Source organism: Garra rufa, chromosome 9, assembly GCF_049309525.1.
Source record: "Garra rufa chromosome 9, GarRuf1.0, whole genome shotgun sequence".
Classification (NCBI taxonomy): domain Eukaryota; kingdom Metazoa; phylum Chordata; class Actinopteri; order Cypriniformes; family Cyprinidae; genus Garra; species Garra rufa.
Genome location: NC_133369.1, coordinates 30,272,467 through 30,294,807, shown reverse-complemented (window position 1 = coordinate 30,294,807; position 22,341 = coordinate 30,272,467). Strand labels below are relative to the sequence as shown.

Genomic DNA, 22,341 nt, shown 5'->3' with positions numbered 1-22,341 from the left:
CAGTGTTTGTATGGTCTCTGAAGCTCCCCACTCACTTTCCCCTCTCTGTTTTACACCTCCTGCTTTTCACCCCTCTAAATTCCCTCTTTTTCTCTTTCACCATGCAACACAGGGAGATGGGCTGCAGCTGGAATATGAAATGACATTAACTAATGGACAGTCTTTCTGGACCCAGCATTTCTCTGCAGATGAATTTGGTGAGACATGACTGAAAGTGGGAGGAATTTATTTGGTATTATGTGAAAGCATGGCAAAATATATCCATTTCTAAACTTAAAAAGTGTGGGGACAATACAGTATAATACAATGCAGTTAATTTTTTTCGAAAGAAGTCTCAAATGCTCACTAAGAATACATTTATTTGACTAAAAATACAGTAAAAACTGTAATGTTTTGAAATATTATTACAATTTCAAATAAAATGTTTAATATATTCAGGGGTTTTAGCGCTGAAACCTTATTGTAATTGTTAGAATAGCCAAGGATCAACAATCTCCATGTAAAACTGATCGTGCAAATCAAACCGTAAGTCGTAGAGACTTGAAACTAGGTAGGCCTGACGGGAGCGCTACAGCGATCAAAGGTATGAAATTGCTCTAGTCGTCAGAATCCTTGGCTCACGCTGGACAAAACACGTCTCAGATTTGATCATGAGCCTGGTAAAGTTTTCAGACCAAACCAGTGCAAAAAGATTCTCCATAGAGGGAATATCAATAACTATCAAGAAAAGTTGAACTTTGGACGCAATGTTGCAAAGGGACACCAAAACATTCCACTTTTAGTAAAATGCCTATAAGTCCTGAATGGAATGAGATATTTTACAAACTCAGAATACTTATGTAAGAGCTCAATCTGAGCTCACAGGACAAATATTGTGGGGCTTGGTGGCGCTATAAGAGGAAAAAAACATAATAATGATTATACCTATGCAACTATTTGTCCTATCAACATGAAAATTGCTGTGCATGGTCTTGGTCCAAAGTGACATTAAGGACATTTGCATATCTAAAAAAAAGGGGGCAAGGGGGCAATATCACATTTTTCAAGGGGGTAAACGACTGTAGCGTTTTTTCTCACATACACACAATAATTATATCATATGATAGAACTCCTCATTCCAGACAACTTTGAATCTAGAACCACTGTTGTCAATCAAATTGTTTATTAAATGATTAAAAAGGTTTAAAAAACCTACTTTTGCAAACTAGTCCTAGGTTTTTTTTTTTTGCTTAATCTGAAAAAAAAAAAAAAACACTGCAGTGCAATTTTCTGGAAATGGTCAAATTTACCCTTTGGGAAGCTATAACGGTGTCATTTAGAACAGGGGCCTGTTTCAATTTAACCAAAATCTCATGAAGCCTAAAGGAAAACTCAAAACTTCATGAAACCTGGTGAGCACATGCAACAGGTGATTCTAAACAAGTATGCAAAGTTTTAAGGAGATCGGACTACAGCTGGCGCTTTAACAGTCATAAATGTTAAAAAACATACTATTTCTATGGTAAATTACCTGCATTTGCCAAAAATGCTTTTTTAAATCATTGATTTAGGTGGTTACAGGCTTGCTAAATAATGTGTTTTTTCATATGTGCTTAAATGCCTTAAAGTGCGTGAACCCTGGTATATTTTAAAATGTAATTTATTCCTTTGATGGCAGTATATGCTGATTAGGCATAACATCCAGCATGATCATGTCTTTGTGTGTCATAATTAAATGTACACAAAAGAGAAAGAAAAAACCTAGTATCAACAGTTATTCAATAAACCAACTAACAATAGAAGATCAAAATATTTGTAATTGCTGTATGTGCCCTGTAGCATCTTCCTGGTGGCAGTTTTTCAAATTCCTTACAGGGATAGTTTAATGAAAAAATGAAAATTCTGTCATTAATTACTCACCATTAAATTGTTCCAAACCCTTAAGACTTTCTTTCATCTTTGGAACACAAATTAAGATATTTTTGATGAAATACGTCAACATGACGAACAACATGAGGGTGAGTAATTAATGACAGAATTTCCATTAATGGAAAGTCATGCTGTATAGAAAAGAAAGTTGTACAGTATGTGTTTGGAATGAGAGTATTTGATGATAATGTTTGGTTGAACCATTTCTTCAAGACGTCTACCATGCTTACACTGTGACTAAATACTGTTCCTGTTTTGTTCTGTTTATGTGTTTCAGGCATCCTGGAGACAGACATCACATTCTTGGTTATATTCGCCACTGTGTTTACACTGTCTTGTTATTTTTCTTGTGAGTTTCCATGTCCTGGGGCTATAAAAGACCTTAGATTTGTTGGTCTCAGTGCATAATTTGCACGTCTTATTATTCAGTGTTAAATTAAAGGATATTTTTAGCCATCTCCCCCAGATAAACAGACCTACAGATACTCTGATTCGTGATTCTCCCTGCATTAGTAAATAATTTCCCCTAAATATCTCTCCTTCTGTGTGATTTTTTTTAAAGATAATTTAAAGGGAAGACAGTTGCTCCATACGACCTATAAGATGTTTATGACTGCGGCTGGAGTGGAGGGTGAGAAAGGCCACTGCAACACTCATATAGATAAATACAAGCACACGCTTTTTATGATACTAGGCTTTACGACGCTGGATGCATAACAATATTTCTTGTGTCATGCCTTCTTTCTTTCATCCTTATCTCCTCCCCACATTTAACTTCTTCCTCTGTGCTCTCACGGCTGCTGCTGTGACTTATCTATCTCATTTCTCTTATCTCTGGCATCCTTTCCTTTACTTACTGATTTCTTTTCTTTCAGTCTTAAGCCTGCTCTTCTTTTGCATTTACTGGGGCCTTTATGCCAGAGATGGCGTTGGGAACGGCAGCCTCAAGATATTAGGTAAGAAAAACACTGTATGTAAAGAATAATATATAGTCAGATGCTCATTACTGCAGAATAAACCCTGATTGGGTATACATACAGTGCCTTGCAAAAGTATTCATACCCCATAATTTGTTCATGTTTTATGTTGCAGTCTCATGTTAAACTGCTTTAAACGACTTTTTCCCCCACATCAATCTGGTTTCATACATTATGCTGTATGGAGTGTAGATTGATGTAAAAAAAAAAAAATTTAAAGCATTCAAAAAAATGTTGAATACTTTTGCAAAGCACTGTAAATATAAATAAATGATTTATCTAACATTTAATGTCAATGTACACATCTAATATTCTATTCTATATTCTATATATACAATACAGTATCTAAGCATACTCTGTTTTAACATTACACATTTGTGTGCTTGTGACTGGATTCATTCTTAAATGCTGACCTGATTTGTAACCTACTTGTGGTCACCTGTATAATTCTCTGTGGCTCTCTTCCTCTCACCAGGGAAATTACTCTTTTCTGTGAGCTTCCTGATTTTTTTGCTCATGCTGATTCTCCTGGGGAAGGGATTCACAGTCACCAGGTAGGAGGCCTTACTTGTCACATAATCTGGGTAATGACTTAGAAGGCTAATCATGCTAATGTGACCCAGATGTCAAGACAAATCTGTAGCCAAATTCGAGTACTGAATTCAAGGATGAGCTTACTTTTGATGCTGATGTTCTTTAGCGGGTGATTCTACATCTGACAAATGTCTTTTCAGCCATATTTTCGAAGAAGATGACATATGGTAGTGATAATGTTTCTGTTTTTTTATTTTTAGAGCAAGAATAAGTCACAGTGGCTCTGTGAAACTATCCATTTATATGACAGTCTACACCATTACCTATATCATCCTCTTTATATATGAAGCCGAGGTAAGATCTAACTGCCTTTTTCTTTTCTTTTTCTTTTATAATAAGCTGAATATTCATAATATACACTACCATTAAAAAGTTAAGGGTCAATAAGATTTTTTTTATTTTTGAAAGAAATTAATAGTTTTCTGTAAGGGTGTATTCATCAAAGAATCCCGAAATAAATGTATTGCAGTTTTCAACAAAAAAAATTTAAGCAACTGTTTGCACCAAATCAGCATATTAGATTGATTTCTGAAGTTTCATTTGACACTGATAACTGGAGTAATGGCTGCTTAAAATTCAGTTTTGTCATCACAGAAATTAATTACATTTTAAAATATTTAAAAAAAAGAAAAAAGTTGTAATAATAAAAAATGTTTAACTTTATTTTTGTTTAAATAACTGAGCATTATTTCAAAAATATTTTAAAAATCTTACCGACCCAAAACTTTGTGTATTTCTTATGGTTTTGCTGGCAATATACACTGTAAGTAGCATTAACACAACATAATTTATCCTTTTGTTCTATAATTGAAAAAAGTGTAGAAAAAATTGTTTTATTGTAATTTAGTTTTTAAATCATAAATTCATATTCAAATTAGGGCTGCAAAACAGTGAATCGCCATCAATCGCATTCAGAATAAAAGTTTATGTTTACATACTATATGTGTTTACTGTGCATATTTATTATACAGTTGCAATCAAAATTATTCAACCCCCCAGAGATTGCAGTACTTTACAAATAAAAGCTTGTCTGAAGTTTCAGGACTTTATAAAAAATGCATCTACTACAGTTTACTGGCATATTAAAAGTGACAATGTCAATATATAATGTAATGTGTTTGAGTAATAGGAGTTTTTAATAACACAGCTATGTCAGAATTATTCAACCCCTATTCAACATTGCCATTTTAAGTCATTTATTTTTGTGGTAGGGAACAAAATTATCCTAAAACACAACACAAAGGCTTTATAAACTATTAAAAAACTGAATCAGCTTGAGATGTTACACATCTATACATTTATCCCATGCATGTGCTGAAGTTCAGTAGCAAATATGGTAAAGTCAACAGAGCTTTCACAAAAGCTATAGAGAAGAAATAGTTTTATTGTATTAGAAAGTCTAAGGCTACGTGAAGATTTCTAAGACATTAAAAGCCTTATTCCTTAGTTTAAAGTGTTTTGTACCAGAAAACCTTTGAGGGTGTTGAACCAAAAATGCACAATTTCATAAAATGTTCTATCAGAGCAACTGAGAAAAACCTGCAATGTACAGCCAAAGACTTGCGAGATGACCAGACGAAAGGAGGAAAAATATTTAATTCCAGAGTAGAAGATGAACATAAGACAGGCATCGCCTTCATGTTGGGGCATCTTGGCGAATACCATTCTTGATCAAGAAGAACAAAAAGGTCAGCTTGAATATGCTAAAATTAATTTGGATAGACCTGTGGAGTTCTGGAAGAATGTTTAATGGAGTGATGTGGCCAAACTAGAACTTTTTGAACATATAGATTAGCGGTATGTCTGGTGCAAAAAAGGGAAAACTAATGAGCAGAAGAACTCCTCCTGCTCCATGATCAAACATGGAGGTGGGCTGATCCAATTATGGGGTTGTTTTACTGTAGCATGAAGTGGAAAACATGAGCATATGAAGGAAACCATGGATTCTTTGAAGTATCAGGCCATTTTGCCAAGAATTGTGATGCCTGTGGTGCAAAGACCGAAGATGATGATCAATGGACTTTCCTGCAGGACAATCATCCCAAAGTAAACATCCAAATCTACTTATGCTTGGTTCAGGGATCAGTCACAGAATGTTCTTGAGTGGCCTGTTCACTCTCCAGATTTAATTCTCATTGAAAATATTTGGTCGAATTTGAAGAAAGCAGTGGCAAAGTGAAAACCAAAGATTATCCATGATCTAAAAGCTTTTTCAGCCGAGGAATGGTCCAAGATTGCAGTAGAGAGGTGATCAACGCTTCTAAAAACTTTCAAACAGCGTTTATAGGTGGTTTTAAATAATAAAAGATTCTGCACCAAATTTTACTTTTGGGGGTTGAATAATTTTGAAAATGAACGTTTAGAGCCAATTTGTTTGTTTTTTTCCATTATTTATCAATTTATGTTCTCAGAATAACTCAAATGTGTATTAAAATACTTTATCTAATAGTGTACTAATGCCTTTGTAGATTTGTTTTTAGAAAAACAAATTATCTGGAACAAAATGTCTTTCATGTCAAGGGGGTTGATTAATTTCTATTGCAACTGTAAATATATATATATAAATACACACACATATATGTATATATATTTTTAAAATATTTGTATGTACAGTCAAGCCCGAAATTATTCATATCCCTGGCAAATTAAAGTTAAAGTTAAAGACTTAAAGTTTTTTTTTTTGACCAGAAATGACACTTCTCCCAATCACTTCTCAAAAAAGATAATAAGACGATGTACAAGAGGCATCATTGTGGGAAAAAATATTTCTCAGCTTTTATTTACATTTGAACAAAAAGTGGCATGTCCAAAATTATTCATACCCTTTGCAAACTGTCACAGTCTATGGGATATCCAAAGTTCTATACCATTCCAAATAGTCCAAGCTGTTCTAAAGCATCCTAATTACCCTGATTCATTGGGAACAGCTGTTTTAATCAACTCAACAGGTGAAAAACAGAAGCTCTCTGCTGTTGGTTTGTGGACAGTCATGACTAAGACAAAGGAGCTCACTGAGGACCTGCGGCTATGCATTGTGGCTGCTCACAAATCAGGAAAGGGCTATAAGACCATATCTAAATGTTTTGAAGTTCCAGTGGCTACAGTGCAAATTATTATTAACAAATACAAGACATTCCGCACTGTGAAAAATCTCAGAGGACGTGGTCGGAAGTCAAAAGTGACACCTGTGCTGGCCAGGAGGATAGTGAGAGAGGTAAAAAAAATAATCCAAGGATCACCACCAAGGCCATCCTGATGTATCTGGACTCTGCTGGTGGCAAGATCTTAAGGCAGACAGTCCAATGGACACTGCACACTGCTGGGTTCCACGCATGCAGACCAAGGAGGACACCCGCTTGGCCTTTGAAATGCTCATTTGGACAAAGAAGACTTCTGGTCTTCTGTTTTATGGTCAGATGAAACAAAAATTTATTTGTTCGGCCACAATGATGTAGCCTTCATTTGGCGTAAAAAAAGGAGAAGCCTTCAACCCCAAGAACACCATCCCCACTGTCAAACATTGTGGTGGGAACCTAATGTTTTGGGGGTGTTTTTCAGCCGGTGGACCAGGGAACCTAATCACAGTAAACGGCACCATGAAAAAGGAGCAATACATCAAAATTCTCAACAGGCAGTCTGGCCTTGTGCACCAGTGGACATTTCAGCATGACAACGACCCAAAACACACAGCAAAAGAAATAGAAAAAATGGTAAAAAAAAAAAAAAAAAAATGGTTAGCAGACAAAAACATTAACACTTTGCAGTGGCCCAACCAGAGTCGTGACTTAAATCTAATTGAGAATCTGTGGAGGGAGCTAAAGATCAGGGTGATGGCAAGGAGACCCTCCAACCTGAAAGAGTTGGAGCTCGTCGCTAAAGATAAATGGGCAAAAATACCAGTGGAGACATGCAAAAAGCTGGTCAGCAATTATAGGAAGCGTTAGATTGCTGTAATAGCCAATAAAGGCTTTTCTATTGATTATTGAGAAGGGTATGAATAATTTTGGACATGCCACTTTTTGTTCAAATGTAAATAAAAAAATGACTAATAATTTTTTCCACAATGATGCCTCTTGTACATCATCTTATTATTTTCTGTGTCATTTCTAATCAAAAAAAAAAAAAAACTTGCTGGTTGAATAAAAGTAACTTTAAGTCAGAATTTGCCAGGGGTATGAATAATTTCGGGCTTGACTGTATATATATTTATACTTGTATATAATTTATATTATATATAAATATCAATAATTTATATATAAATCTAACATATTTTCCCTTAATATATACATGTATGTGAGAGTATTTATATATACACAATAAATATGCACAGTACTCACACATATAGTAAACAAACTTTTATTTTGAATGTGATTAATCGTTTTGCAGCCCTAATTCTAATAATCAGAATTTGAATACTTTAGTTGAAATGGTGATTTGATTGAAAAAAGTACTTTTAAATATTGATATGTAAATATACATTTTATGTGTATATCGAATAATGCTTTAAGTGTGAAAATATAGAGGCTTATCAAGATACATTTTGTAGTTACAGCCAATTAATATACTGTAGATAACCATGGCAGAAAAAGCATAGATAGAAAAAAGGATGGAAAAAAGATTATTCATTACCAGAAATGACTTCAAATGTCTATTAATTTCCATATTACATACATGCGCTGTGCTGGGTAGATTACTTACAAATTGTAGTCTGTTACTAATTCCAAATTCCAAGACAAAAATTGTAGTTAGAAACGTCATCCATTACATTTACACATTTTAGGTAATATAATCAAACTACTTTGTGATTAACTTTGTGACCTAACTTGTTTATCACATAATAATCATGTACCATATTGATATAAAAATATAAAGAGAAAGAAAATGTATTCCAATCTTTCTTAACAACACTAAGTGTATTAAAATATTACATCAAACTGGGGTTTGTGAAGGAACTGCAGGGCATTTGTAAATTTTATAAAAAGCTTATAATTAAATCATAAAAATGTCAAATGAAAAGAAATCATTTTAAAATAGCAGCAACTGAAATAAAACACTTACTAAAAAAAGATGAATTGTAATCATCTAATCAATAAAAAAAAGTAACTAAAGTCTGAGGACTCGTCATCTTTAAGCACTATCAACTGCAGTTTCTCATGCTGCACCTGAGAGCTACTCCACTCTATACATAATGTAAGGCAGCGAGATGAAGTTACTCAGCATGAGCATGTCGTGCTGCTGTAGTGTGGTGTAATGGAACCCGGCAGATAGACAGACAGATAGAGAGAGAGAAAGACAGGTAGAGAGAATGACCCAGATAAGCCCTTGCAGTATCGTTGAAGAGCTCCTGTTGCACCTTGTGTCAATGTGAGCCTGTGCTCTAATGCAGCTTTAGATGTTTGGATTTGAGGAATGTTCCGCCACTTTCCACTTATGCAGCCTAACAGATTGTGCCATGGTCGGATTTAAAACCATCAATCATACAGATGGGTTGCCAAGGGCGGTGATTTCCCAGTTCTCACTCCCACTGCGTGTGTGTTTGTAGTTCTTTGATCCAGGCGAGGTGCTGTATGCTTATGACAGCCCTGCAGGGTACGGTTTAATGGGTCTGCAGCTGCTTGCCTACGTATGGTTCAGCTACGCTGTGCTGGTGTCCCTCAAACATTACCCTGAAAAACAACCTTTCTACATCCCCTTCTTCACTGCGTACACTCTGTGGTGAGTTCTGCTATTAACATAACAACGTATATAATATAGTATATCCTCCTGACTACCAGCTATGGAGTTTCCTGTAAAGAGCACATTCAGGGCTTGTCAGAGATACCAAATGTTTCACCATGACCACTCTGTTTCCTTGGCCTTTAAAAATGGCTGACATTAATTTAGTGATCAAATTTAACTACTGTTTGGAAATATGATAATATTTTGTAATGATCATTTAAATCTCACTAATTTTTTAAATAGTTTGTCATGAAACAACATCTCAGGAAAATGTTATGGGGTCTCAAATCAAAATATGATTTTCTGTTGAAACAGGACATACATTTCATACATGTCCACTGTAGAGGACACCAGGACTTGTTTATTACACATTTTGGGAGTTACAACAAATGAATATGGAAAGAAATTATATTTAAATATTGCTGTGAAATATTTGATATATTGCTATGAAATATTAGATATAATTATGAAAATCTTGCCATTTATTATTCCCATTATTATACCTATTTTTTTCATTATATGTTGCCCCAAAAACACATTACTATGCAAATTAGATACTGTTTATAGATATATTGTTTATAATGGAAACCTGTTTATTGCCATTTTACACACATTTTGCATAAATAAAAATATTATATCATTAATAACATGGTTGAGAATCATCTTTATAAACTTTGGTATAAAAAATAACAATTGATTTGTGATTGAATCCCACAGTTTTTGCCTTTTCATGTTTATTCATGTGTTTTTATTTTTTTTAAAACAGGACTTTTTAAAGTCCTGGTGTCCTCTACAGAGGACGTAGCATAACATATGAATAAGATATCATATTTTAAAAATGTTATCATTTTTTTATGCTCTAAACAATGTAATGACACGGAAAAATACTAAATTCACAAATCTTTTTTTCCTGGTAGTCAGCAGGGTTTTGTCCCTTTAAAGGGCACCAGTGGATATTGATGTTATGGTTTTTACTTCCATTTCAGTTGGCATAATATTAAATTTAAAGGGATAGTTCACCAAAAAAATAAAATAAAATTGTCATTAATTACTCACCCTAATGTCGTTTCAAACCTGTGAGACCTTTGTTCATCTTGAGAACGCAAATTAAGATATTTTTGCTAAAAGTTGAGAGCTTTCTTACCCTGGATAGACAGCAACGAAACTACCTTGTTCATTCAAGCCCCAGAAAGGTAGTAAAGACATTGTTAAAATAGTCTATGTGACATTAGTGGTCTTACAGGTTTGGAACGACATGAAGGTGAGTAATTAGCGTCAGAATTTTCATTTTTGGGAGAACTATCCCTTTAGTAATGCTCTAAATGACACTTATTTTAGACTAGGTTTTCATCACACAAAATAGTCAAATTTTCAAAAACAGCGGCCTGAGCAAACACAATATTTAAGCTTTGGCAACTTTTCCAGTTAAAATATTTAAGGTAAGGTTTCTGAGAGCAACACTCTTAATATCAAAGGCATGGGTTTGAAGCATTGGAAATGTGAACTCAAAGTAAAACACTTTTTAAACTTTTTTTTTTAATGTATATATAGTCACATTAGTCTTTTCATGAGACTAGACTGAAAGTGTTTGTCTCTACTTTGACTCAAAGCTCTCCACAGCCTTTGTAAAGCTGTAAAGAAGATTGACAGTATGAAGCTGCTGTTTCTCTTTTCATCCAGTACTTTTTCACCCACAGGTTTTTTGCTGTGCCAGTCATGGCTCTCATTGCCAACTTCGGCATCTCTCGCTGGGCCAGGGAAAAGATTGTGAACGGAATCCAACTCGGCATCCATCTCTATGCCCATGTCGTCTTCTTGGTATGATTTGTTTTGTTGCTTATTGTTACTTCATTTATTTAAGCTAATAATATGACTAATCCTGTCATTCTAGGCCATCACGCGTCCGTCAGCAGCCAATAAGAACTTTCCCTACCATGTGCGGACATCACAGATAGGAATCCTTCTCTCCAGTCCGAAAAGCATGGGGGCGGAAAGCTTCCCTCATCATGCTTATGGGAATAGCTCCTACCTGGGAGACTCTCAGCCAAACTTCACAGAGCTCTTCTCCATCCACTCAGTGAGTATTAGATGTTGTATCCATCTTCATCTTCCCGTACGAGTGGGCACGGCCATTTGTAAAAGGAATGTGTCTGGCTACCGGTCTCACATGAATCCAGCTATTTTTAGCTGTACAAAACTGCAAGGCTTACTTTCACATTAAAGAAAAAGGTGGATATGGGAATGAAAAAAACTGATATGAAAATAAGTTAACTTATTGTGGTGATATTACAAACAGGCTGGGCAGCTTTTTAAATGAAGGTTCCAGAAGTTTTTTTTTTTTTTTTGCAGCGATGCCATTGAAGAAGCATTTTTGGTTAAAAGAATCGTCTTGGTTACGTATTGTAACCCTCGTTCCCTGAAGGAGGGAACGGAGACGTCTCGTCGAGACCGACGAATTGGGATATCGCCTGGATAGACCAATCTACTTCGTGTGTATACAAACAAGCCAATGAATATTGGCATGCATGATTGCAGCCAGCTGCGGCTGATCACAGCATGAGCATATAATGCGCAGCAGGTGCATGCATCATTAAGATTTCGCTGAGGAGCTGGGACAGGCCCGGCCGTACAGCGGTGGTACAGGAGCCGCGGCGACGAGAGGTCTCCGTTCCCTCCTTCAGGGAACGAGGGTTACAATACGTAACCGAGACGTTCCCTATCAGTCGGTCTCTTCGAAGTCTCGTCGAGACCGACGAATTGGGATCCCTAACAAAGCGCCGTGGCTGCTGCCCCTTCCAGTGTCCTGAGCGGGCCTCCTGGATCCCGTTACTGGCTTGGCCAGGGGCTCGCATCAAGGAGAGCCAGTCACTGTATAACATAGCACCACCCATTTCAGTGAAGCTGGAGCACTGGGGATATGCGGAGCTCACGTCCTTCCGATAGGAGGTTTGTAGCAATACACATATAACTCAATTCAGGTTTATATGGAAGATTGGAGGTGATTGAACCCTCACTTACTGGTAGAAGATCTACCAGGGAAACACACAGCCTCTATGGCGCAATGTGGAAATTCGTAAGAGATGCAGTTAAGTCTCTACGTAGAGCCTAGCCCTCTACCGGTTCTGAAGGGTTCATCGAGTGAGGGCCTGACGCCTGACGTTCCGCTACGTCGGCTGTCAAGCTCAGCGGAGGAACTCGACAGAGCTACTCTCAGGTTACTCTGGAGCAGTATAGCAAGCCAACCCAAGGCCTCTCTGTGCCTCTACCCGTTTGAGGTGAGAACACAGGAGGAGACTGTGTCTACACGAAGGCTATAGAACCTCGTGAATGTGTTAGGGGACGCCCAGCCCGCCGCTCTACAAATGTCATTTAGCGAGGCGCCACGAGCCAACGCCCAGGAGGATGCAACACTCCTAATTGAGTGTGCTCTCAGCCTGAGGGGGCAGGGCACACCCTGAACCTGATAGGCCAGGGTAATGGCATCCACTATCCAGTGGGCCATCCTCTGCTTGGAGATGGCATTCCCCTTCTGCCTGCCTCCATGACACACAAAGAGCTGGTCTGAGGTCCTGAAGCTTTGCGTCCGGTCAACGTAGCATCTTAGTGCTCGTACGGGACAAAGCAAAGCCAGGGCTGGGTCCCTCCGAGGGCAGCGCTTGCAGGCTCACCACTTGGTCCCTGAAGGGAGTAGTGGGAACCTTGGGCACATAACCAGGCCGGGGCCTCAGTGTTACCTGGGAATCCGCCGGGCCAAACTCTAGGCACGATTCGTCGACCGAAAATGAGTGCAGGTCTCCAACCCTCTTGATGGAGGCCAATGCAAGCAGGAGCAGAGTTTTCATTGAAAGAAACTTCAGCTCTACTGTCTGCAAAGGCTCAAAGGGAGCCTGCTGTAGTGCTGTAAGCACTAGAGACAGGTCCCAAGAGGGTGCAGAGGGGGGCCTAGTAGGATTTAGCCTTCTGGCGCCCCTAAGAAACCTGGTGACCAGGTCATGCTTCCCTACCGACCTTCCCTCTATGAGGTCATGGTTAGCGGAAATAGCAGCCACATAAACTTTAAGGGTTGAGGGGGACAGCCTACGCTCCAACCCTTGCTGCAAGAAGGAAAGCACGGCTCTGATCGGGCATCTTCGGGGGTCCTCACCATGGGAGGAACACCAATCAACGAATAGGTTCCATTTTAGGGCGTAGGCATGTCTGGTAGACTGCGCTCGCGCCGAAGTAATAGTGTCAACTACCCCTTGGGGTAGGTCACTTAGAACCTCCGCGTCCCATCCAGGGACCAGACATGTAGTTTCCAGAGGTCTGGATGCGGGTGCCATAGGGTGCCCCGTCTCTGAGTCAGTAGATTCTTCCTCAGAGGAACTTGCCAGGGAGGGGCTGTCGCGAGGAGCATAAGTTCGGGGAATCAGGTCCGAGTGGGCCAATAAGGGGCTACCAGAAGGACCTGCTCCTCGTCCTCCCTGATCCCTGAGCCTCGCCGAAGCGTCTCCAAATCAGCTGGACCGACTGGGGGTGGAGTCTCCACTCTCCGGGAAGCGCAGCTCGTGAGAGCTCGTCGGCCGCATGGTTGAGCAACCCGGGAATGTGAATGGCACGAAGCGACCTCAGATGCTTCTGACTCCACAGGAGGAGATGACGGGCGAGTTGCGACATGCGACGGGAGCGTAGACCACCTTGTCGGTTGACGTACGCAATGGTCGCAATGTTGTCCGTACGGACCAGCACATGCTTGCCTCGTAAGGGCCCCTTGAGTCGGAGCAGGACGAGACGTACTGTAAGCAACTCGAGGCAGTTGATGTGCCAAGTTAGCTGGGGGCCCGTCCAAACCCCTGAAACTGCCTGTCCGTCGTACGTGGCTCCCCAACCGGTGGTAGAGGCATCCGTGTGTACCACAGCATGCCTGGAGACCTGTTCCATGGGTACTCCTGCCCGTAGGAACGAGAGGTCTGACCACGGGATGAAGGTTTGGCGGCAGGCCGGTGTCATTTGAACCCGGTAAGAGCTGCGTAGCCACGCTCTCCTTGGGACTCTGCCATGAAGCCAGTGTTGAAGCGGTCTCATATGGAGCAGCCCTAGGGGTGTAACTGCTGCTGCTGTTGCCATATGCCCCAGGAGCCTCTGAAACTGTTTCAGTGGGACCGCCGTCCTGCTCTTGAATGTATTCAGGCAGTTGAACACAGACTGAGCACGTTCCTGTGTGAGGTGTGCTGTCTGACTGACCGAGTCCAGTTCCATACCGAGAAAAGAGATCCTCTGAGTTGGAGTGAGTTTGCTCTTTTCCCAGTTGACCCGAAGGCCCAACCGGCTGAGGTGTGTGAGCACCAGATCCCTGTGTTTGCATAACTGACTCTGAGACTGTGCCAGGATAAGCCAGTCGTCGAGGTAGTTGAGAATGCAAATGCCCTGTTCTCTGAGGGGAACAAGGGCCGCCTCCGCGACATTCATGAAGACACGGGGGGAGAGGGACAGCCCGAAGGGCAGGACTCGCCTTCGAACGCGAACCGCAGAAAAGGTCTGTGGCGCGGAAGGATTGAGACATGAAAGTACGCGTCCTTCAGGTCGATCGCTGCGAACCAATCTTGGGGACGGACACATCTGAAAATGTGTTTCTGTGTGAGCATCTTGAACGGTAGCCTGTGAAGGGCCCGGTTCAAAACGCGCAGATCCAAGATTGGCCGTAACCTGCCGCTTTTCTTGGGTACTATGAAGTACGGGCTGTAGAAGCCCGACCTCATATCGGCTGGAGGGACCGGCTGTATCGCTTCCTTCGCCAGCAAGGTTGTGATTTCTGCACGCAAGATGGGAGCATCTGCGGCCCTCACTGAGGTGAAGTGAACACCTCTGAATTTGGGAGGGCGCCGGGCGAACTGAATCGCATAGCCGAGTCTGATGGTCCGGAGGAGCCAGCAAGATGGGCTGGGAAGCTCTGTCCAGGCTCCCAGGTAGTGTACAAGCGGCACCAGGGGGACCACCGACGTACCCGCGGGGGAGTAGCGATAGGGGGCGCAGGGACCCCGCCCGGGCATCTCGTTGCCGGTCCGAAGCGGGGTCAGAGCGTCTGTGTGTTGTGTGTGTGAGACGCTTACCTGCGCGTGAGCCGATGGTGCGTGAGTAGTCCGTCTTGCCGCACTCTCGAACCGCCCATCGTTGCTCGCTGGCAAGGGGGAAGGGCGAGTGAGGCGCAGGGGTGACCCGCGTGCTCCCCGCAGTTCCCTGTGGGGACCCAGAGATAGAGAAATTTGCTCTTTTGTCGAGTATTTGGGGAAAAAATAAACAAAAGATTCTCCGCCCGGCCCTCCTCAGGGGGAGGGAGTGGTGCGCTCACCATCTCCCGAAGAGCAGCATCCTCCATCTCTGGGTCGCCCGTCTCAGGGCCTCTTGCTCTTGCGCTTGCCACTGGTCTTTGTGGGGGCCTGGACGGGCTCGGCGGCTGCCCTGCGACCGGCTCCACGGCGCCGTTGTGAAGGCTGCTGTGGCGTCCCTCATATCAGCCAGACACAGCCAGAGATGGCGTTCCTGGACCACCATAGTGGACATGGCACGACCCAAAGACCGCGCAGTCACCTTCGTCGCACGTAGCGCGAGGTCCGTGCCGATACGAAGTTCACAGAGAACTTCTGGTTCATGACCACCCTCGTACAGGTCCTTCAGTGCCTGAGCCTGATGAACCTGTAGCAACGCCATAGCTTGTAAGGCGGAACCAGCGGCGCCACAGGCCGAGTAGGCACTGCCGATCAGCGCCCACGAGTGCCTACAGGCCCGGGAAGGGAGCGACGGGTTATTGCCCCGCCAGGTGGAAGCGGCGCCAGGACACAGCTGCATCGGCGGGACACCCGTATAGCCCCGCACTGGTCCGCCATCGAGGGTGGTGAGGGAGGAAGTCCCACTCGAGCGGTTTCGGGCAGTAAAAGGTGCCGTCCACGTTCGGGTGAGCTCTTCATGCACCTCCGGGAAGAAGGGCACCGGGGTGGGACGCTGAGAACCAGCGCGGGCCACCCCGAGATACCAATCATCCAGCCGGGAGGGATCGGGACGTGATGGAGGGTTCCATTCAAGCCCTACCCTCTCGGCGGCCCGGGCAAGCATAGCCATCATCTCCGGGTCGGTATCCGGCACCACTGACCGCCCAGCGGACGACAGTGTGCCGTCATCCTCCCCAGAGAAGTCTGGCTCTCCCTCCGATGCCGCGACCGACATCTGTTCGTCGGGGGGAGCCCCGAAGGTAACGGGTGGTACCCCTAAGGAAGGTCCAACCCGCTCTCTTGAAAGCTCCGGTGGCGACGGAGCGTCGGTGGAAGGAGGAACCCCCGCCGATGGAAGTGGCGCGGAATTCCTCACCGTCACCGTCAGACCAGGCAGCCCCCTGCTTCCAGAGGTAACGCCCCCCCGGCGTTTGCCTGGGGGAACGCTCGATCTGGGCAGAGGGACTGGAACCCCGCCCCTTTGCAGGAAGCGGAGTCTGGTCCGCAACTCCGTGATGGTCATCTTCCCACAATGGGGACATGACTCATCCACGAACGCTGCCTCAGCGTGTTGAATGCTCAGACACGTGAGGCAGTGTGCGTGGCCATCACCCGGCGCCAGGAAACGGCCACATCCAGAAACGCACGGGGAGAAAGGCATGTTGCCTCGTCTTTACAAAGACGCTCACCCGTGGAGCTCCTTTAGAAATTCACTCTCTTAGGAATTTGCTCTTTTAGTGCTGAGGCGCACAGGGGAGATGGCCACAGCAACACAGAAGGTGGGTGGTGAAAACCAGCTGTGTGCTTCCACTCGACACGGAAGACCACGCCGCTGAAGCGCCGTGCCGCCAACACAAAAGAAAAGGAGGTTTGAAGAAAAGGTGTGCTTCTGACTCGTCCCACTGCAGAAATGGTCCAGCTCTGAAGCGAAAGCTTAATGATGCCTGCACCTGCTGCGCATTATATGCTCACGCTGTGATCAGCCGCAGCTGGCTGCAATCATGCATGCCAATATTCATTGGCTCGTTTGTATACACACGAAGTAGATTGGTCTATCCAGGCGATATCCCAATTCGTCGGTCTCGACGAGACGTCGAAGAGACCGACTGATAGGGAACTTTTTTCAAGTGTGTTGGACATTTTAAAAGTCTGAAGAAACTTTTTACACTATAAAGTCTCAGACAAAAAAAAAACTATGTAATGAGAGGGTTCCATGGATCTTAAATGTTCTTCATGAAACATAAATGCCAATAAAGAACCTTTATTTTAAAGGGGTAGTTCACCCAAAAATGAAAATGTGCTGAACATTTACCCTCAGGCCATCCAAGATTTAGATGAGTTTACTTCTTTGTTTATTGATTTGTAGAAATTTTCTATCGAAATTTACATCACTCACCAATGGATCCTTTGCAGTGAATGGGTGCCGTCAGAATGAGAGTTTAACCAGCTGATAGGAAAATCACAATAGTATCACAAGAATAAAGTCAAATTATTACGATAATTAAGCCAAAATATTATGAGAATAAAGTTGAAATATTACGAGAATAAAGTCAAAATATTACAAGAATAAAATCGAAATATTAGGAAAATAAAGTTAAAATATTAAGAGAATAAAGCCAAAATATTATGACAATAAAGTCGAAATATTACAACAATAAAAAAGTCGAAATTGCGAGAATAGTAAAAATATGTGTTTTAAGAATAAAGTCAAAATATTTTGAGAATTAAGCCAAAATTACGACAATTAATTTGTAGCAATTATGATATTAAAGTTATAATATTTTGAAAATATATTAGATAAAAATTTAAAGCACCAGGAGATATTCTGAAGTCTCAACCTTGAAAATCTGTCAGTTTTATAGCAAATTACAAACAATACGTATTTTACAATAATGTGTTTTTGACGCTCTTTAATGTGGCATGACAGATCAGTCATCTTTCCAATTACAATGAGACATTTGTTTAATTAAATTAGGCTATACTGTTTTTTTTATTTCTTCTGATGTTCCTTCACATTTTTATCATGCTATAAACTTGAAATATAGAGTAAAACACATAATTTGTATTTTGTGATAAATCTGACAGAATTTGTAAGCTGAGCTGTGTTATATTAAAAGCAACAAAGCACAACATTATTGTAATTATTATTTCCAATCTATACTGTATTATACCATGAAACAGCTACAGTAGTCACATATACACCTCAGAAACAACAGAAATATAACTTGTTAACGAGTTGGAGTCCACTTCAACCTTAAGAACATTTTATTGTTTTTAATTAAATACATGTGAGGAATGAAAGAATGAAATGAAAGATTTGGAATTTTCACAAAGAAAACTGTATTGTTTAATGAAACGAATGTCTCATTGTAATCAAAAAGATAATTGATCCACATGAATACAGCAATCTGTCCCGCCACATTAAAGAGTGTGAAAAACACATTATTGCAAGAAACATTGTTTGTATTTCACTATAAAGCTGACAGATTTTAAAAGCTGTGACTTTGTTTTATATTAAAAGTCTTGTGGGCAGCTCTCTGACATACAGCGCTATTGCGTTCTGGGCGTCCCATGTTCAAATCCCGACTCGAGGACCTTTTCCGATCCCGCATTTATCTCTTTCTCACTTCGCTTCCTGTCATTTCTGATCTGTCCTGTCACAAAGGCAAAAATGCCCAAAAAATAAATCTTTAAAAAAAAAGTACCTAAAGCACAAAGCTTATTGCTATTATTGGGTGGCTGGCACACTACAAATAGGCCTAATGAATGCAATCGAAGAAGAGAAAATATTATTTCCAAGCATACTGTCTCTGTGAGTAAAACACATGATTTCTGCTAATAATCGTACATAATATTCAAATAAATTACGGCGGCCTGGCAACCTCTCCCAGCGCTCCCAATCCAGGCCATTTGTATTCACAGGCTATAACTTGAATTGCTACGATTTAATTCTAGTAATTTTGACTTTATCCTCAAAGCTAAAAAATAAACAAATCTAAAATTACAAGATTAAAGTTGTACATTTTCAGAATAAGGTTGAAATATTTCGATATTATTTTTGTAATTTCGATTTTATTCTCAAAATATTGTAAAGCAATGGTGTTAAGTTAAAATGCTTTAATGATGGATTTATGACAAACCTGCAACTGTTCTTTTCACACGATTTTACTAGTGGATTATTGTGATGTTTTTATCAACTGTTTGGTCTCTCATTCTAATGGCACCCATTCACTGCAAAGAATCCATTGGTCAGAAAGTGATGCAATGTTACATTTCGGCAAATCAGTTCCTTTCTATCCTGAGGGTGAGTAAATTCTCAGCAAATTTTCATTTCTGGGTGAGCTTTTCCTTAAAAGGAGTAGTTCACCTTCAGAACAAGAATTTACAGATGATATACTCACCCCCTTGTCATCTTAAGATGTACATGTCTTTCTTTCTTCAGTCGTAAAGAAATTGTGTTTTTTGAGGAAAATATTTCAGGATTTCTCTCCATATAATGGACTTCTATGGTGCCCCCCGAGTCTGAACTTCCAAAATGCAGTTTAAATGCGGCTTCAAAGGGCTCTAAATGATCCCACCTGAGGAAGAAGGGTCTTATCTAGCAAAACGATGCGTTATTTTCTAAAAACATTTACAATTTATGTACTTTTTAATCTAAAACGCTCGTCTTGCCGAACTAGACAAGATAAGCATTTGAGGTTAAAAAGTATATCAATTGTAATTTTTTTTTTTTTTTTGAAAATAACCCATCGTTTCGCTAGATAAGACCCTTTTTTTTCTCAGCTGTGATCATTTAGAGCCCTTTGAAGCTGCATTTTGGAAGTTCAAACTTGGGGGCACCATAGAAGTCCATTATATGGAGAGAAATCCTAAAATGTTTTACTCAAAAAACATAATTTCTTTACGACTGAAGAAAGAAAGACATGAACGTTTTGGATGACAAGGGGGTGAGTACATTATCTGTAAATTTTAGTTTACTCCTTTAAGCGTGTACTTTCATATAGTGTTATTTCATAAAGTCCATGTCATGTTTCTCTATTGAGGACCCTGTGAAGACGATAGACGAGGCGGTGGCTCGGAAGGGCCAGGAAGTGCCAAGGAACAGCGAGCACAAGATCATCACCACAACGGCGGACCTGTCGACTACATTCTCCCCTCTTCCTCCTCCCATACCACCACGCAGCTCCGCACACTCTCCCCCTCCACCTAGATTAACGTCCCACTTCACTGAGTATTTTAGTATGCAAGGAGCCACAGGGATGGGCTCCAATGCCTAGAGCAGGCCATAGAAGAACGGGCCATGTGGAAACTCCTTTCAAACATCTATGAAGTGGAAAAGAGTTCAATATTTTAATAGATTAGGTTAAGGCAAGCGTGAAAAAGTAAAGCCATTTTCAAAAAAGTTACCAAACATCCATATCTTTGAATTTGTAAAGAGAAATGCAAGCTGCAGAACGTCAAGCGAGAGCGGGGCATAACCTACTCACACAGCTCCGAAAAAATAAGAAGCAATAAATATTTCAGTGAGATGATGGAGAGTCGCTGGAGAGAGGTAATATACAGGTAGTGCAATAGTGACAGGGGACAACGGCGAATCTAGAGTATAGATATTTCAAGCTTAATGTGACAGTAGGATAGCGATGTGTACAGTAACAGTACAGTGAGCTCTTGACATATTTTTTAATGCTTCGTTCATTTCAGGTGGTGCCGTTAATATTTGTATTTCCATGCCATTTTAATGCAACAGAACCAAGTATTCATCTCCCCCATTTTTTAATGTTTTTGGGATTTTATGTACACATTTTGTCTGTAAAGTTGAGATAATTTAGGGTTTATATATTTTTATTCACATTGAATACAGCTAGAGACTTTGCAAACCGATGTTAAACTGCAATGGCAAGTTAACCGTGGAACATCTAGGCAGTATTTGTAAACCATGCATGTTTGTGCTTTGTCTACATTCTGATATATTCAATGTAATTTTGGGTGTGCCTAGTTTTCACAACTAGCAGTCTTATTTTGTATGCAGTACACACAGTTTATAGTTACAGTATGTAGAGAATATTTATCGCAAGCGGATGATGATTGATGACTTGTTCATCTTTATCTCAGTCTTTCTGTATTGTCCATTTTGTGCAGGGGTATGTAGAGTTCAAAAACTCTTTGAACACTTCTGAGTTCAGATTCAATTTCTGCAAACTTCGTTACACATTTGTACATTTAATAACACTCACAGCGCTCTTTAGCCGATATGGAGATCTTTTATCCTGTCAGCGAGTAGAAAGTAAGTTTGTTCAATCCGCTGGGGTTAGCTTAAGGTTTGTTTACTTGAGTGTCTGATGAAAATATAGCCTAACTCCTACAGAAACACTTTGTATTGACTGCATGGAGCACTTTACTGTTTTGAAACACTTATTTCATTACCATCAGAGACCCGTGAAAATGCAACCATAATGCAATACAGTGAAAGACAGATCTACAGGTAAAATGAGAAGTTTTTATCTGTAAAATGTCCATTATCACCGCTGTATTTTATTTTTAAACAAACAACCAGTTGTGGGTCATATTTATGTTATGTATTGACATATCCTATATAATCTCCATCTGAAATTGACCTGCTTTAAATATAATCCAATAAGTTATGTACATATTAATGATATATTTATATTCATTTTTTATTATCAGGAGAAGAACCATACAGTACTTGAAGGATCATTAAATCTAAGTTCCCGTGGTTTGATTTTTTTGTATTAACGGATGTGCTTGGGCCTGAAGCCATTTCTTTAATAAACACTGAATGGAGGCCACCAGAAAAGGGGATCGAAAAGGCCTCGCCATGATTTTTCCATCTCTTAAGTGAGTGTGCACACCTAGCTGAGAATCGAGAGCACACTTTTTGAATGTATGATAGATATTAGCACATCACATTGGGGAGCACAGAACGATTCAGTTAAGCACATTTCTGTTGCACTGTTCATACTGGATGCATTTTAATAGTGTCAAATGACTTGGCAGTGCATACCCTTTTTGCCAAATTAAAATGGTCTGTTTTACTACTATGGCTTGTTTGTGTGTTTCATTTTGCAGTTTGATATGCAGTAGTGGGAGCTACAGTAATTCACAGTAAAGTTTTTCTAGAGCTCTTAAGTACAATCAAGTGCTGAACAAATCATTGTGCT

At 40.6% G+C, this 22,341-nt stretch overlaps 1 protein-coding gene across 1 annotated transcript in view; it reads left to right on the top strand.

Annotated features, from left to right (window-relative positions):
* LOC141342743 (transmembrane protein 145-like) overlaps positions 1-22,221 on the top strand; it is a 30,153-nt gene extending 7,932 nt beyond the window's left edge. Inside the window, exons 5-14 of the mRNA XM_073847270.1 lie at positions 113-197; positions 2,186-2,257; positions 2,471-2,539; positions 2,784-2,864; positions 3,361-3,439; positions 3,680-3,773; positions 9,022-9,194; positions 10,895-11,015; positions 11,089-11,274; positions 20,206-22,221. Coding sequence (XP_073703371.1) covers positions 113-197; positions 2,186-2,257; positions 2,471-2,539; positions 2,784-2,864; positions 3,361-3,439; positions 3,680-3,773; positions 9,022-9,194; positions 10,895-11,015; positions 11,089-11,274; positions 20,206-20,439 — 1,194 coding nt within the window. The 3' untranslated portion in view covers positions 20,440-22,221. The remainder of the gene's footprint in view (positions 1-112; positions 198-2,185; positions 2,258-2,470; positions 2,540-2,783; positions 2,865-3,360; positions 3,440-3,679; positions 3,774-9,021; positions 9,195-10,894; positions 11,016-11,088; positions 11,275-20,205) is intronic.
* Positions 22,222-22,341: the final 120 nt, after the last annotated feature.